This window comes from Salvia miltiorrhiza, chromosome 2 (assembly GCF_028751815.1).
Source record: "Salvia miltiorrhiza cultivar Shanhuang (shh) chromosome 2, IMPLAD_Smil_shh, whole genome shotgun sequence".
Classification (NCBI taxonomy): domain Eukaryota; kingdom Viridiplantae; phylum Streptophyta; class Magnoliopsida; order Lamiales; family Lamiaceae; genus Salvia; species Salvia miltiorrhiza.
Window position 1 is genome coordinate 56,222,957 of NC_080388.1, and position 16,042 is coordinate 56,238,998.

Sequence of the window (16,042 nt, forward strand, 5' to 3'; positions counted from 1 at the left end):
CATCGAGATCCACAAACATATTTCTTTTCCCGCACATGTGATTGCTAGCACCAGTGTCGAGGTACCACGTGTCATCTTGTCTTCCAGCTTCTCCTTTATATGCCAGAAGCACACTACCAATATCTTGATTTGTACTTTCGGCGTAATTGGCCTTCTCTTCAATCCTTACTTTTTCACTTCTGCACTCGGAAGCATAGTGCCCAAATTTATGGCAATTATAACACTTTATCGAAGATTTATCGTACCTCGACTGCGGGTTGCTCCTCCCCCGACCACTTGTAAACTCCTTTCTTTCACCACTGTTGACGAAGCCTCCTCGTCCTCGTCCACGTCCACGACCTCTTCCTCGATCTTGACCTTGACCACGTCCTCTCCCGAATTGTCCATGGCCATTGCTCGAACCTTCTTCTTTTTCTTTCGGGCTTACTTGCAACTTTAAAAGTTGCTCTGAAATTTCTTGCTTCTTCTTTTGCTTCTCCTCATATGCTTGCAGCGACCCCAACAAGAGATCGATCGTCATCTCCTCCAAATTTTTAGTTTCTTCGATCGTCACCACAATGTGCTCAAACTTTGGGGTTAGTGAGCGCAATATTTTCTCCATAATTCTTACATCCTCCAATTTTTCACCATTTCTTTTCATTTGATTAGACACCGCCAAGACTCTTGAAAAATAATCCGATATCGATTCGGACTCTTTCATATGTAAAGACTCAAACTCTCCTCTTAAAGTTTGAAGTCGTACCTTTTTTACTTGCTCCGCTCCTTTGCACGCGTTCTGGAGCTTCTCCCATGCTTCTTTGGCGGTGCTCGCGTTTGAGATTTTCTCGAAATCGTCGTCCCCTAGCGCCTGATAAATGAGACAGAGAGCCTTCTTGTCTCTCTTTCTCGCGTCTCGCAATCTATCCTTTTGTTGTTGGGATAGTGCGGCCTCGTCCTGCGGCTCCTCGTAGCCATTCTCCACGATCTCCCAAACGTCGTGGGCTCCCAATAGCACCTTCATCTTGATGCTCCAATTGTCGAAGTTGCTCTTGTTGAGCATGGGGACTTGAAACGATTGTAAATTCGCCATACCACAAGTAGAATCTTGTGGCTCTGATACCACTTTGTTGGAATATAGGATGAGAGAATGTAAGCAAATTTATTTAGAAATTTATTTTGGAGGATGAAACTTATGAAGAGGCTATATAAGAATTAATGTGTATGTGGGTGTGTGGACGTGACAAACAAAGAAATGAACAAGGGGAACACTTTTTTAAAGCTATTTAACTTGATTGCTTTTTTTTGCTCTACACCTCAATACCAAAGTGTACACACATATATATATTATGACTATGTCGGTTAAGTAACCGACTTAATTTGCTAGACTATTCTAGGACACTTATTTGCTAGAATAATCTAGATAGTTAGCTAATTAATTCAAGTTGCCTTTTAATCTAAATATCTTAGGTTCTAGATTTTTCTACTTTCTTCCTATATTTTATTTTTATTTTTGAATCTAGATTTTTCTTTACAAAATATCTTTACTTACAAATCAAGTTTATATTTCAACAGAAACAACAGTTAATAAACCTAAAATATGCAGCTTGAAAGAATCACATTAACAGCATTTATCGAAACTGCACTAATTTGTAACATCAACTACTTAAAAATTTCCAAGACATATATGATCCCAAAAACAGAAGTAACTACACGAATGAAAGAATTATATGGTGATTTGTAAGATCAAGAGCAGACTAGCTACTTAAAATTTTCCAAGACAAGAAACAAGGTAGAATTATAGGGTGTGATGAAAGAAAGTAGTCATTCCTTTTCCTTATCCTGTCTGCAGAGCTTCTGAAAACCTGGCAATGAAGTTTTGGTGTGACCATAGAGAGCAGCCTCGACATGCTGGTTTATTTCTTGCTCAGTGAGTGGATCTGAAGTGGTAATGCCATCCGACAAGGGAGACCATTCGGCCATGGCAGCAGGTGCTCTCTGGTTCACAGCGAGTACAGGTGGAGGTGGATATGGTGGTATTATGTCCAGACCGGGTGGTGGAGGTGGATTTGATGGCATTGTGTGCAGAGCCGGTGGAGGATAAACAGGTGGAGGTGGATCCAGCTCAGCAGGCATTGGTGGTGGGGGCATTGGCATTGGCATCGGTGGGGGGTTCAGAAGAGCTGCATATGTAGGCATCGGTGGGGCTCTCACAACAACAACAGGCATTGGCATCGGCATCGGCATCGGCATCGGTACAAGAACAGGCATTGGCATCGGTGGTGCTATCGCAGCAGCAGGTACATACGCTGGTGCTTCCGGGTTCAAAGACGTGCTTGCTCTCGGGGGGTTCTTTGGGGGTGCCATTGATTTCCTACATCATCATCAAAATAAATGAGTCAAGATTGAGTTGCTGCGATTAACAAAATCAAGTTGCAACTGCTGAATTACGATGATTCAATTCAAAACACAAAAAGAATCTTCAAACTTCCATCATTTCAATTCAGATTGTGGCAACTAAACAAACACAATTTGGGATCATATATATCGATTTTCTCATGCATAACAAGAAACGATCGACAAAATGTGTGTGTCTGCGACTACGATCAAGTAAAACCTACTTCAATCAAGATTCGAGAAAATTTGTACATAATTACCAGCGAAGAAAATAGGAGGAGAAGAAGAAGACTAACCGTTTTGATTTGGAAAAGCCCTTCACCAAACCATAGCAGTTGAGAGAAATGATGTATGGAGCTGTAGAGAGAAATGATGTACGGAACTGTTGAGAGAAAAGCGCATGCAAGATTTATATAGGGGAGAGAAACATCAATTTTCAGAATGACTCGTATGCTTCGATTTTTTTTTATTTAGTTTTGTCACTTTATTAGCTCATTTATTTGTTTCGCGTTTTTTTTTTTTTTTTTTTTTTTTTTTAAGTTTTGTCACTTTATTATTTCATTTATTTATTCCGGGTTATTTTAAATTTCTTCTTTCTCTGTGAGGCAATTTCAACTTTTTTTCTTTCTTTCTCGCTCTGCTGAACTATATATATTTTGTATTTTAATTTGTATTTCTAGCTAGTTTCTTCAAAGAAAAAATTGAATTCAGAAACATAGAAATTGTATCTCGTCAGAACTAATGGAAATAGAATAAATACAGTGATTATCATATTTACAAGAATGCGATTTATTTTGCTTCAAAAAAAAAAGAATGCGATTTATTTTTAAATTTTAAAAAGCTAACGAATATGCTTTTAGGGAATTGTTACTCGCAGAGTAATTAATTTTTATAGGAATCATATAGGGCTAGTTTATGCGGAGAAATTAATTTTTTTTGTGAGATTTAGATACTATATGATTAGTTTCTATGGAGAAATTAATTTTTCTGTGAAATTTAAAAACGTTGAACATGTCAATATTTGTTTATGAATATAACAATAATTTTATTAAACGTTTGAGGATCGAATCCTGTAGTGCGAGATATTCAACAAATACGTTTTTTTAACAAATGGGTCGGTTCTTCAATAATAGTAATAAGTACTAAATTAAAATTAAAATAAACAAAGGAAAATAAAAATGAATAAATAAACAATCTAGTCTAGAAAACAATAAAACGCAAGTGAAAAGAAGTGGAAGAAGACCAAAATTCAAAATATAAAATGCACCACGAGCATTATGATTTTAGTTGTATTTTGTCCATTTTATAAGGACTAGAGAAACACAAATTGGGGCATGAATAAATACACAAATAAAAGGCAAATATCAAAAACCCCAAAACCCCAGAATTGAAAAAACCCTTCTTCCCATACGCGATTCCGGCTGCTGCAGCCACACCCCGCCGCTGCCGTCACGCCTCGTCGCTGCCGCTTCTCGTCATCCTCTTTGCTCCTCCGAGCCCCTCCGTCGCTTCTCGGTTCGCCTGCAGCACCTCCAGCTGCTCGTTCGCCACCGCCGCTCCTTGGCTAAGGTTGGTCTTCGAATCAACAAAAATACCCTAGAAAACTGGTCATTTAATGCTAGGGGACACCATGTCTTTCTATCTCAAGAATCACTTTCAATTTGGATAATTTTAGATCATCATCAGAATTTGGAAATCCTTACTGCTACCCATTTTTAAGGTGCCACTCATTGCCACCATCTTTTCATGATTTATGTTTCTATTTAGTATTTACCTCATAACTCTTAGTCTCTTACAATCTGGAAAATGAATTCTCATGATTGACACTTGTGACTTTCGTCATTTATTTGGCTCTCTGAGTGTCATTCTTATGCATATCCTTGTACCTTTACCCTGAATTTATCTGTGCCTTTGGAGGGGAAACTGTCCTATCCCTTATTCACAACATAAATTTAAGTAATCTGTTAGCGAACTGAAAATTATTGTTAGGTTATCACTTAAGAAAATTGACTAGATAAAGTAAACACGTACAAACTAGTTTACTGGGCTCTGTCTTTGAGGTCTGATGTTAGAACAAGCTCCAGTGGAATTAATTTGAATCTCAGCAATGATATGAAGCTTAATTATATGGATAAGAGGAAATTAGAAATGGGATTGAAAAAGCGTTCTTTTTCTGGACCTAGTAAATGCAGTTCCCTTCTATTTGTAAATTTATGGTGATGCATGTTTGATCCAATTCATGGATAGTTCAGTTAGTTATGTAGACAGCTCCCACGTTATTAACATCTATTTCTTGCATGGTTATTCTTCAGTACAGTGGCTAGCACAATAGTGATCATGGTTAGGCATTGGATGAAAGAACGCCTTTTATGGTTTTAGGCTCATCATAATTTTTTATGTCTTATGGTGAGCAATGGCATGCTTGTAGGGCTGGGAGTCTGAAGATACTGTTATCTTGCATTATGTGACTTATTCTGTATAGGTTGTGCTTTACGTCTCTTACTTGAACATTGTTTCTTTAAGGTTGAGTCTTATAAAGTCACGAGATATGGACATCGACTCAAAAGCACCTGAAACTGCTGCATCAGTGGATACACAAGTAAATATCTGATTTGTGAATCCTTCATTTGATTTCCTATACCTTAATTCTTTACTCGTTAAATGACGTGTGATCAATTGGTTGTTTAAAAGAGTAAAGATGCTGACAACATATCCAAAACAATGGAGCAATTGAATATTGGAGAATCCTCCTCTAGCTTCAAGAAGAAACCAGTTATCATTATAGTTGTGGGAATGGCAGGTATTAGTTGGTTTCTACATAAAACTTTTAAAAAAAATCCGCAGATTTTACCTATCTATTTTTTCATTTCACTTCCACGACTATACTCTGAATATTCATCATCAAATTTTCCAGGATGTGGAAAGACTACATTTCTTCACCGGCTAGTCAGCCACACTATGACATCAAATATTCGAGGTTATGTTATGAATCTTGATCCTGCTATTCTGACACTTCCTTTTGGTGCAAACATTGACATCAGAGATACTGTTCGATACAAGGAGGTCATGAAGCAGTTCAATCTTGGGCCAAATGGAGGAATTTTGACTTCACTTAATCTATTCGCTACGAAGTTTGATGAGGTAAATATTTCACGAAGTTCCTTTGAAGTTGTAACTTGGGGCCTTCTATATCCAAGTATATGCATCTTATGATAATTTGTAAACCTTAGGGGGCGTTCTTGAATTGAAAATACAGTTTGTTTTCTTTGCGCTGGGGTTTTTTGAGACCATTCACCATCTGGTCTAGCGAGCAGCTATTCTGTAGTCTCAAACTTGTGTATTTAGCACCTTCTCAATTTGTGATTAAAAAAAGCAATATTTGTTCAATTAAAATATATCGCACTTTCTCCTGCTTGCTAGATCTTGCATCAATTCAACCACCGGCTTTAGATCTGATCAGAAAACTTGTATCTGTATGTGTTGTTTATGTAAATTATTGCATTGGTAAGCTTACTTTATGCATATTACCTTGTCATACAGGTAACTAGTCCCTAAGGTCACCAATGTGTACCCTTGGTGAAGTGATTGCTGCATCTTCCACTGTGCTTCTGGTTTTAGATTAACTAAGAAATCATTTTGGTAAAGTCATGTGAAAAAAAGTGATTGCTTTGGCAGGTCTCTATATTGTGCAAGTTTACAGAGGTGTAATCAATTTTTATTAAGAAAATAAACAATCCCATCTTGGGGCTTTCTCTTTTGAGGGGGGAGGGTGTTATGCTGTTTGTCAATGATTTCGTTACTCACAAATAGTCATTTATACGATTTGTTTATCATCATCGCTGTTGTTGATTCAGCTTTTAGCAATGCCGTTTGCTATGCACCTTATGCAATTTTGGTTATCAAATCTTCAATTAGGAGGGGGCAGGGTGTTGCTTTAATTGTTTGTCTTTGGAATTGCAGGTTATATCAATGATTGAGAGACGAGCAGATCAGCTTGACTATGTGCTGGTGGACACTCCTGGCCAAATTGAGATTTTCACTTGGTCTGCATCTGGAGCTATTATAACAGAAGCTTTTGCATCAACATTTCCCACAGTAATAGCTTATGTTGTTGATACGCCACGTTCAGCTAGCCCAGCTACCTTCATGAGTAATATGCTGTATGCATGTAGCATTCTCTACAAGACACGGTTGCCACTGGTTTTGGTGTTCAACAAGACAGATGTGGCACAACATGAGTTTGCATTGGAGGTATATTTTTTGTGTTATGTGCTCTGATATTTGCCCTTTCATGTACTTGCCTTTGCCTTCCTCTTAGCTTATATCAGGGATAAAAAAATTGCAGTTTAAAATTGCTTATGGCTACTCTATTGTTTCTACCTTCATGTTTTCCTTTCCCGAACACTGAAGTATTCTATTATATGTCATCACTCAACAACTTGCTTTAATATTTTGTAATTATTCAGTTTGAGCTTGTACACTGGCTTACTTTATCTATTGTTAGTGCAGTGGATGAAAGATTTTGAGGTATTTCATGCGGCACTAGATTCCGATCATTCTTATACATCTACCCTGACCCGTAGTCTCTCCCTATCATTGGAGGAATTCTATAGTCATCTGAGATCAGTCGGAGTGTCTGCAGTCACTGGTTCAGGGATGGATGCCTTCTTTAAGGCTATTGAAGCCAGTGCAGAAGAGTATATGGAAACTTACAAGTACTTAATCTGCCAACCCAAACTAGTTCAGATATTATAGTAATGGTTCTGCAGTACACCAACTTCGCTTCATCCCAATCACTTTTTGCAGGTCTGATCTTGACAAGAGACGAGCAGAGAAGGAACGATTGGAAGAAGAACGCAGAAAAGAGAACATGGAGAAGCTCAGGAAAGATATGGAGAAGTCCCGGGGGGAAACTGTGGTATTGAGCACAGGTTTGAAGGATAAACTTGATGAAGATGAAGAAGATGAAGAGATAGAGGACGATGATAGGTTCAGTGACGAAGATCCCATAGACGAGGACGAGGATGAAGATGAGGATGAAGAGGTAGCCAGTTTTCCGTTTTGAGATACGAGTCCTTCATCTGAATCTACTCAGTAAGTAACTGAATATTTGAATTGAGTGATGAGAAACACCAATATAGCTGACTAGTTTTTGTGTAGATGAAGCCCAAGCCCTTTATCCCTCAGCCCTGTGGTGAAGTGGTCTGATTTGTGTAAAAAGATACTAGCTGTATGGATTTTATGCTTCTCCAAAGTTAAATCTCCTATGGTGTTATGGAACTTCAATTTCTAGTGGCAACATTTATAATTGGTTTAACTTGAGAAGTATTGTTAGGAGTAAATGATCGAAATCTTGTTTTATATGCTTTGAAGTTGGCAACATTTTTTGTTGTGGGGCTCGAATTTGATCAACGACCACGACATCGTGCCGTTTTCCACCTCCGACAAAGAAAAAACACCTAAACAGAATGACGTTGCGTCTCTCTCTCTCTCTCTCAACACTAACCACTAGACAAAGCATCTCAAGTCTTAGCTTAATAATAATCAGAGGGTGGGGAATGGTTAATTGGATTTGGGCTTGGGAGATAAGCAGTCGTCTTCGAGTTATACGTTTGTCATTTTAAATAACGTGGTTATGTATAGTTGATTTTTAAGCCTAATTTTAAACATAGTCTCCAATTTTTTCGCTATAGCCCTTTATTTTAAAAATTAATTATGATTGTACTATTGTATTCTTATAGCCCTTATTTAAAATTTATAATAAATTTATCAAAAATAATTCAAAGAACATTATGTATAACCTCAATATTCATATAGCCCCAACTCAAATACTTGTAAATAACTCATTTACATAGCCCCAAATCAAATCCAAGAGATCAAGGACTTCCTTTGCTCGAGCTTTTCTTGATTTCTGCATTATTCTCCTTTTGAATGCTTTGGTTGTTATTTTGAATTAATGTTGAAGCCATGGATTTGTATGGGCTCAATTTTGAGTTGTTAGTTATCAATTGAATTCATATAGCCCCATATCAAAATTTAAGAACATCAAGCATGGAGAATAACACGAATATGGATTAACAGCCCCAGCAATTGCTCCAATGGCGAAGAAACGCAAAGCCCCTTCTTCTCGGCAATTTTGGTTGAAACTGTTCCCCCCCCCAAATACAATGTAATATCTATACACTTCAATACATCATACTAATATATTTCTAAACTAGTAAACCCTGATAGTAATATGTAAATTTCCAATTCTTTTTTTAATTTGATGTTAATAATTATATAGGATGGAATTTTAGTAAAAATCAAAGTTATTACGAGAAATGGGAACTAATCTCAGCATTTTTATTTTATTTTGATTAATACTAGTACTCCTCTAGTGCGACGCACAGGGAACATATGTGTTATAAATTTAAAATTTTATAATATAAAAAAAATTCAAATTTATTACTCGAATTTTAATAAAATATGAATGAAGTTTTGAGTGGAGTAATGATCTCACTTTAAATGTGGGTCGAGTTGTGTGTACCCTACTACTACAAATAGAAGTGACAATATTTTCATGGACGAACCGAAAAGGAAACGTGACAAATTTTTCGCGAGCGAAGGGAATGATGAAACGTGAAAATTTAGAAATATACATGCATTGCATATATACTTTTTTTGGAGCCTTATGTTTAATCTTGGCAAACTTTTCTATCATGAAGAATTACGCAATTGTGTCAAACCGGCGACTGCATTGAGCTTTGACCTTTCCTCTCCCCTCCCTTTTTCGCCCTTTCTGCCTCGCTCATTGAGACAAAAATCATTTTTTGTTATTCAAAGTGTCTTCACATGCATTAAAATTATCATTATAAATGTATAATTATTGTTTGTACAAACTATTATTTGCACACAATCATTTACATTTAAGAAAAGTAGTACTAGTTTTTGTTACTAAAAATTTCATTTGCATGCATTAAAAATATCATTTATAATATAGTATTATTTATTTTTATACAATTTATAATTTATTTTTATAAAAAAAATCGCACAAGAATGATCACGATGCGTCACACAATATATATGAAACACTTTACAATTAATAAATAAATATAATAATGTTAAAATTAAAATTTAACATTTATAAATTTAAAATAATAAAAAACAAATTCAATCTTATTTGATTCTCCATATTTCCTACTCCCTCCGTCCACCAAAAATAGTCCTAGAAGAGGTCCCACTTAAAAGATAATGATAATAATAATAATAATTAATTGTATTGTGAGTGGAGAAATGAGCCCACCATGTGATAGAAAGTTTTCAAAAGTGAAAATGGACTAATTTTTGTGGGCATTCTAAAATGACAAAAATGGACTATTTTTCGTGGACGGAGGAAGTATAACTTTTCATTCAGTTACAAAAGTTCTACTCCCTCCGTCCTACTAAACAGGGCTCCTTACTTTTGGCATGGTTATTAAAGAAGGAGAGTGATTAAATGATCAAAGTGATAGAAAGTGGTGGAGCCCATAACTTTTTGGAAATGGCCATTTGTAATGGGACAATCCAAAATGACAAATGGGTCATATTAAATGAGACGAGGGAGTATTAGCGAATACTGAATTGAATTTTTCCTACATTTGAAAATAAAAATAAAAATTTTAAAATTTACAATTATGAGTTTTTAGAAATTTGCAATGAATTCAAAGTTTGTGTATTTTTTTTTTTTTTTGCAACAATTTGAAAAATGTGTCGACTTTATAATTTAGTTCAAATATCATGATTTAAACGACAGCGAGCCATGCATATTCTGGTTTCTTTTATAAGAAATAATTGTTTCTTTTCTTTCAAATATTTTTTTTAGACAACCACAGCCACTATTCGATAGTATATAGTAGTAAGTCGATCGATGAAGCTCTGAAGGGACTCGATGAATGGGCAGCGTTCTGGTTCGAATGGTATCGTCCTTGGACGTATATCGACGTGAACTCGCAAAGATCGACGTGGACCAAATGGTGGGGAGCGCCACTACATACGTGGAATTCTAGATTTTTCGAGGCTTTTGGTGCTCGATTTGGGATGGTGCTTAAGATTCATGATATCACAAAAAATAAGGAACGTTTGGATACTGCACTCATCCAAATTTCAACAGGTTTGGCGCCGGTTAACAAGACCATTGATTGCAAGATTAATGGAGCGATCTTCAAAATTCGAGTGGAGGAGATCGATGATTGCTGTATTCCCGGAGAAAATCAGGCCCTTGACGTGGAAGAAAGTTCAGACGAGGAAAATGATTATGAAGAATCGGGGGAGCTCGAAGAATCTGGAGCTCCGGCGGAAGCTCAGGCGATCGGAGATTCCATCGGTTTTCAAATCAGTGATGCAGCCGGCCCAACACCGGTTCATCTTGAGGACTCCTCGTTTTCTGTTCAGAATACAACGGGTCGCCCGTCCCCCGATGCGGATCGCGTGCATGCGGAGGAAAAACAATCATGGGAGTGTCAGGTTCTAGAAGAAACTTGTCAGGATACTAACGGCGCAAAGGCCCCATTCGATGATGCCACGAGGGCGGTGGAAGAGCCGAAGAGCCCCCAAAGTCAGCAAGAGCCAGCAGTCCATAAAGGGCTTGATGTTTGTCTCTCTCAATTTAATTTGGGCCTTAGCCCATCAGGGGGTTGTAAAGAAGCGGAGCCCAGAAATAAAGAGAAGGTTATTGGGCCGGGACTGGCCACGATCGAAAGACAAGGTGAAGTTTTTGCAGGTCTGGAAAAGCCCATTTGCTCTTAGTCCCGCTAAAATTCGGGCTGAGCCGCCTCTTACAACAGAGAAACATGAAATTGACGGCGAGAGTCCCGCCGAAGAAGAGGGATACTGACGGGAACGGAGACCGCAGATTAGCTATCGAAGAAGGAGAATCCGTGGATACAGAACCTGAAGGTCACGATGCTTCGGCCTCAGAGGCTGTTCAAGATGACGCGGCCAACATTCATTTGGAGGAGGGTCTCAGAATTTGGGACTTTGGGAAGAAGCTTGGCCTTTCCTGCAACGTGGAAGATAAGGAGATGGCAACTCAATTTATTCCTCAGAAGAAGGACGTGGAGACAGAGGAGAATCAGGTACCCCTTTCCTTATAAAGCTGTTATCTTTTAACGTTAGGGGGCTGGGCAGTAGGGTCAAAAAAAGGGAGGTGCGTGAAATGGTTCAAAAGATTGGGGTGGACGTCTGTTTCCTTCAAGAAACGAAATCATAAAGTTTGAACTTACTGGATATCAAAGCAACTTGGGGTTCCGACTCTTTTGAGTTTGCTCAACGCAAATCGGAAGGTAGATCGGGGGGTATTCTAACTATCTGGAATACCTCCAAATTTGTGTGTTCTAGCTGTTGGGATATGTCTGGTGCTTTGATAGTGAATGGTGTCTGGAAAGAGGGAAACGTCCGTTGTTGTTTTGTTAATATTTATGCGCCGCAAAGTCTGCAGGAAAGATTGATTTTATGGGATAATCTGGAGATGGTGGCGAGGCAATCGAGGGACCAATGTGTTTGCTTTGGGGGAGATTTCAACTCGATTCGTGTTTTATCTGAGAGGAGTGGAAGGGGATTGCAGTTCTCGACCAGAGATATTCAATCCTTTGATCAGTTTGTACGAAGATGTGAACTCACGGAAATCAGACTCCAAGGGAGAAATTTCACGTGGTATCAACCTCAAGGGCAGTGTAAATCAAAACTGGATAGGTTCCTGCTCAACGAAGAATGGTTGGCAGTTTGGGATCAGTCTAAGGTTAGGGGACTCCAAAGGACGGTTTCAGACCATTGTCCTATTCTCTTGGATACGAAAAAGGTGGATTGGGGCCCAAAGCCTTTTAGATTTCTCAATGCGTGGACAAGGCATTCGGATTTTCAAATGGTGGTAAAAGAATCTTGGCAACGGGGTGGAATCTCTGGATGGAGCAGCTTCATTTTCAAAGAAAAAATCAAAAGATTGAAAGACGATCTTAGGGTGTGGAGCAAGACATGCTTCGGGGTTATTGATGAAAATGTCTCAAATCTTAGGGAGGAAATTCTGAAATGGGATTTGATCGACGACGCTTTCGGCTTGGAGGAGGAAGAGGTGGATAAAAGAAGAGAGGCAGAGGCAAATCTTATGATCCAATTACAACATCGAGACACTACTTTGGTGCAGAGATCAAGGAGCCAATGGTTGAAAGATGGAGACGGGAATACAAGTCTTTTTCATAAGACTATCAATGGAAGAAAAATCAAGAACGAAATTTCGGGCTTAGAAGTGAATGGGGGATGGACTGAGGAGCCAGGTGAGGTGAAAAGAGCTATTAAAACCCATTGCCAATCTCAATTCAGGAGAAGAAACAGAGTTAAACCGATTTTGCCGGAAGATTTCACCGAAAGGAAAATATCGGACTCCGAGAGGGAATGGTTGGATCGACGATTCTCGGAAGAGGAAGTGAAGACAGCAGTATGGGATTGTGACAGCGGGAAGAGCCCCGGGCCCGACGGTTTTAATTTCTTGTTTATGAAGAAATGTTGGGAGATCATTAGAGGAGATTTGATGGCGGTTTTGAATGACTTTCACTTGAACGGCAAACTTGTCAGAGGATGTAATTCCTCCTTCGTGGTATTAATTCCTAAGAAGGAATCGGCTTCGGACCTACGTGATTTCAGACCAATATCCCTTGTTAACTGCCTTTATAAAGTCATTGCCAAAGTTCTTGCCGGTAGAATCAAATGTGTTCTCAAGAGTATCATCTCCGATTCCCAAAGTGCTTTCGTGGAGGGCAGATTCATTCTCGATGGTGTGGTTGTTCTTAACGAGGTGATTGAGTTTGCTAAACTCAAAAGAAAAGGTCTTCTTCTCTTCAAAGCCGACTTTGCGAAGGCCTACGACACGATCGAATGGGATTTTCTGGACGATATGCTTCAGTTGATGAATTTCAGCCCTCGGTGGAGAAAATGGATTAATGAATGTCTACGTTCTGCAACCACTAATATCCTCGTCAATGGAAGCCCGTCGGGGGATTTCAATCTCGAACGTGGCATTAGACAAGGAGACCCGCTGTCCCCGTTTATGTTTTTGGTGGTGGCTGAGGGGCTTCATATTCTCACTCAAAGGGCAATTCAGAGGGGTTTGATGGAGCCGTTTAAACTGGGAACAGACGAGCTTTCCGTTTCACATCTTCAATACGCGGATGATACCATTTTCTTGGTGTCGGAGAAGGCGGAGAATATATGGGCAATCAAATGTATTCTGAAGGTGTTCGAGGCGTTGTCGGGATTGAGTGTAAACTTCGACAAAAGTTCGATTGCGGGAGTAAATATAGAGGATTCTTTGAAAGCTTCCTTAGCTGAGGTTCTTAATTGTCGAGTGAGTATTTTGCCTTTTTCATACCTTGGCATTAAAGTTGGAGGACAACTCTCAAGGGCAGCAAACTGGACTTACGTTGTGGAGAAGCTGAAGAAGAGGATTTGTGGGTGGAAAAATAAGAAGATCTCATTTGCTGGAAGAGTTACCCTCATTCGCTCGGTACTTCTTTCAGTCCCTGTTTACCATCTGGCTTTTGCTAAAATTCCGAAGAAAATTCTTTCTGAAATCCGTTCTCTGATGTGTAAGTTTCTCTGGGGGGGTGATATTGAAGCGAAAAAAATTTGTTGGATTAAGTGGGAGGAGTTGTGCCGAGAGCGAAAGGAGGGAGGGTGCGGTATTAGAAATTTGGAATGGTTTAACTTGGCTCTTTTGGCAAAATGGCTGTGGAGATTCATCTCCGAGAATGATGCCCTGTGGGCACGTGTGGTTCGGGCTTGTCATGGGAAAATTGAATGGGATGATGGTGGGTTTCGTACGATCGGGAGACAGAGAGCAGGCTGGTGGAGCAACATCTTGAGGATCAGTTGGGGATCGGATGGATCCTGGTTCAGAGAAAATTCAGTCCACCAGGTTGGAGATGGAGCCTCGATTTCCTTTTGGAAACACAGCTGGGTTGGGGGTGTTAGACTGTCGGATGTCTACCCGAGGTTATACCGACTCAGTAGTTATCAGGAGGGAACGATTTCAAGTATGGGGGAATGGTCGGAGGATGAATGGGTTTGGAACCTTGGATGGTGTCGAGATTTGTTGGATAGAGAGAAAGAACAGGTTCAACAGCTTCTTTCCGTTATCAATCAAGTGAATATCACTGATGGGAGGGAAGATAAGTGGAGGTGGAAAGCGTCTAATGAGGGAGAGTATTCAGTTAAAACGGCGTACAGGTCTCTGTATCTCCAGCGTGGTCACCCACAGCCTGCCGGGAATAAAGAAGAGCTAGCTTCCATCTGGAAAGCACCGACACCTCCCAAAGTTATCACAACGGCATGGAGAGTATTGAAAGGTAAAATGCCTACGTGCGACAATCTTTTGAAAAGAAATATCGGCATCCAACCTTCGGAGTCGTTGTGTGTCTTCTGTAAGACGGAGGTCGAGACAGTTGACCATGTTTTCTTCAAATGTGAAAGTTCTGCAGCGATTTGGACTGATGTCGCCCTTTGGATCGGAAAGCAAACTGCGTTCCATTGCAAGGTGAGAGATCACTTTAATGCTTTCATTAACCTGGGAGGAAAGAATGAAAGGCGTGCGTTGCTTGGTGTGTGGGCTGGTGTGATCTGGGTTCTGTGGAAGAACAGAAATGAGTGTAAATTCCAGCAAGGAGAATGGAACAAGACCCGTGCTGTTGCCGAACTCAAGTCGCACTTTTGGAGTTGGATGAATGTTCACAATATTGCGAAAAATCCAAGCGATTTCAGGAGTTGGTTTAGTGCTGCAAGTTTTAGCAGATAGTCTTTCGATGAGTTGTTTTCTTTTGTTTATCTATCTGTGTTTTTCCTTTGGTACTTCTTGTACCGTTTCCTTTCAATAAAGTCCCTTTTGCCTGCTCAAAAAAAAAAAAAAAAAGTATGTTTTAGAGCATCCACAATGCTTGCACCCATAGTGGGTGCAATAGAATGGGTCCCACTTCTATTGCACCCACTCCAACAATGGTATTGCACCCACTTGGGTGCAATAGATTTTATTTTATTTTTAAATTAGTTTTATTCTAGTTTCCATTTTACAATAATTAAGAAATTAAAATTTCATTGAATTAAAATTCAAATCCTACATTGATAGAAATAAAAGAAATACAAGAAATTAAAATCCTAAATTACTTAAATCAAAACAAACATAAAATAAAAAATCCTAAAAATCTACGGGATGTTGTGTCGTTGCTTGATCTCCGCCACCTTGCACATGGATGAATGATAGAGGATGAAGAAGAAAATGAGGTTGTATATGTATATATAGAGGGGGTATAGAAATAAAATAAAAAAAAAGAAAAATCGGCAACGGGAAAAAAAAACGGTAAAAAACGGCTACTGCATGCATTTTAAATTTTGTTTTTTAATTTTAATTTTTTTTTTGGGCCGAAAAGGGGCGCGTGTTTACACGCCCCCTCCTTCACTCCCACTATGCACGAGTGCGAAGCAACGCTCCCCCCCTTCACACCCGGGTGCGGCAACGGCAGTGGGTGCGATAGGCCGGGTTCGATCCGGCCATCGCACCCACCGCTGCGGATGCTCTTAGGAGCCGCTGTTCGGTAGTATATATTCCCTCCGTTCCACGAATCTTGAGTCACTTTTCTTTTTCGGCCACGAATCTTAAGTCATTTCTTTA

General features: G+C 39.2%; 2 protein-coding genes across 3 annotated transcripts; one reads left to right on the top strand and one right to left on the bottom strand.

Annotated features, from left to right (window-relative positions):
- Positions 1-1,622: 1,622 nt before the first annotated feature.
- Positions 1,623-2,806, bottom strand: LOC131010469 (uncharacterized). The gene is made up of 2 exons (XM_057938006.1): positions 2,670-2,806; positions 1,623-2,350 (listed from the first exon to the last, which is right to left on the bottom strand). The coding sequence occupies exon 2, from the start codon at positions 2,341-2,343 to the stop codon at positions 1,801-1,803; it is 543 nt and encodes a 180-aa protein (XP_057793989.1). The 5' UTR covers positions 2,344-2,350; positions 2,670-2,806; the 3' UTR covers positions 1,623-1,800.
- A 921-nt stretch (positions 2,807-3,727) lies between these two features.
- On the top strand, positions 3,728-7,690 carry LOC131010470 (GPN-loop GTPase QQT2-like). Of its 2 annotated transcripts, none has more exons than XM_057938008.1 (7): positions 3,728-3,942; positions 4,897-4,972; positions 5,065-5,173; positions 5,288-5,514; positions 6,334-6,624; positions 6,883-7,088; positions 7,180-7,690. In XM_057938008.1, the coding sequence occupies exons 2-7, from the start codon at positions 4,922-4,924 to the stop codon at positions 7,436-7,438; spliced, it is 1,143 nt and encodes a 380-aa protein (XP_057793991.1). In that variant the 5' UTR covers positions 3,728-3,942; positions 4,897-4,921; the 3' UTR covers positions 7,439-7,690. The 2 variants fall into 2 exon arrangements, with proteins under 2 accessions (XP_057793991.1, XP_057793990.1); XM_057938007.1 differs by lacking the exon at positions 3,728-3,942 and adding an exon at positions 3,979-4,093.
- The last annotated feature ends 8,352 nt before the right edge of the window (positions 7,691-16,042 follow it).

Excerpts from the sequence above, each read along its gene's own strand:
- LOC131010470 (XM_057938008.1), top strand. The coding sequence starts at position 4,922 with ATGGACATCGACTCAAAAGCACCTGAAACTGCTGCATCAGTGGATACA. Across the intron at positions 5,174-5,287 it reads TATAGTTGTGGGAATGGCAG|GATGTGGAAAGACTACATTT; the intron begins GTATTAGTTGGT and ends CAAATTTTCCAG. Across the intron at positions 5,515-6,333 it reads TCGCTACGAAGTTTGATGAG|GTTATATCAATGATTGAGAG; the intron begins GTAAATATTTCA and ends TTGGAATTGCAG.
- LOC131010469 (XM_057938006.1), bottom strand. The coding sequence starts at position 2,343 with ATGGCACCCCCAAAGAACCCCCCGAGAGCAAGCACGTCTTTGAACCCG.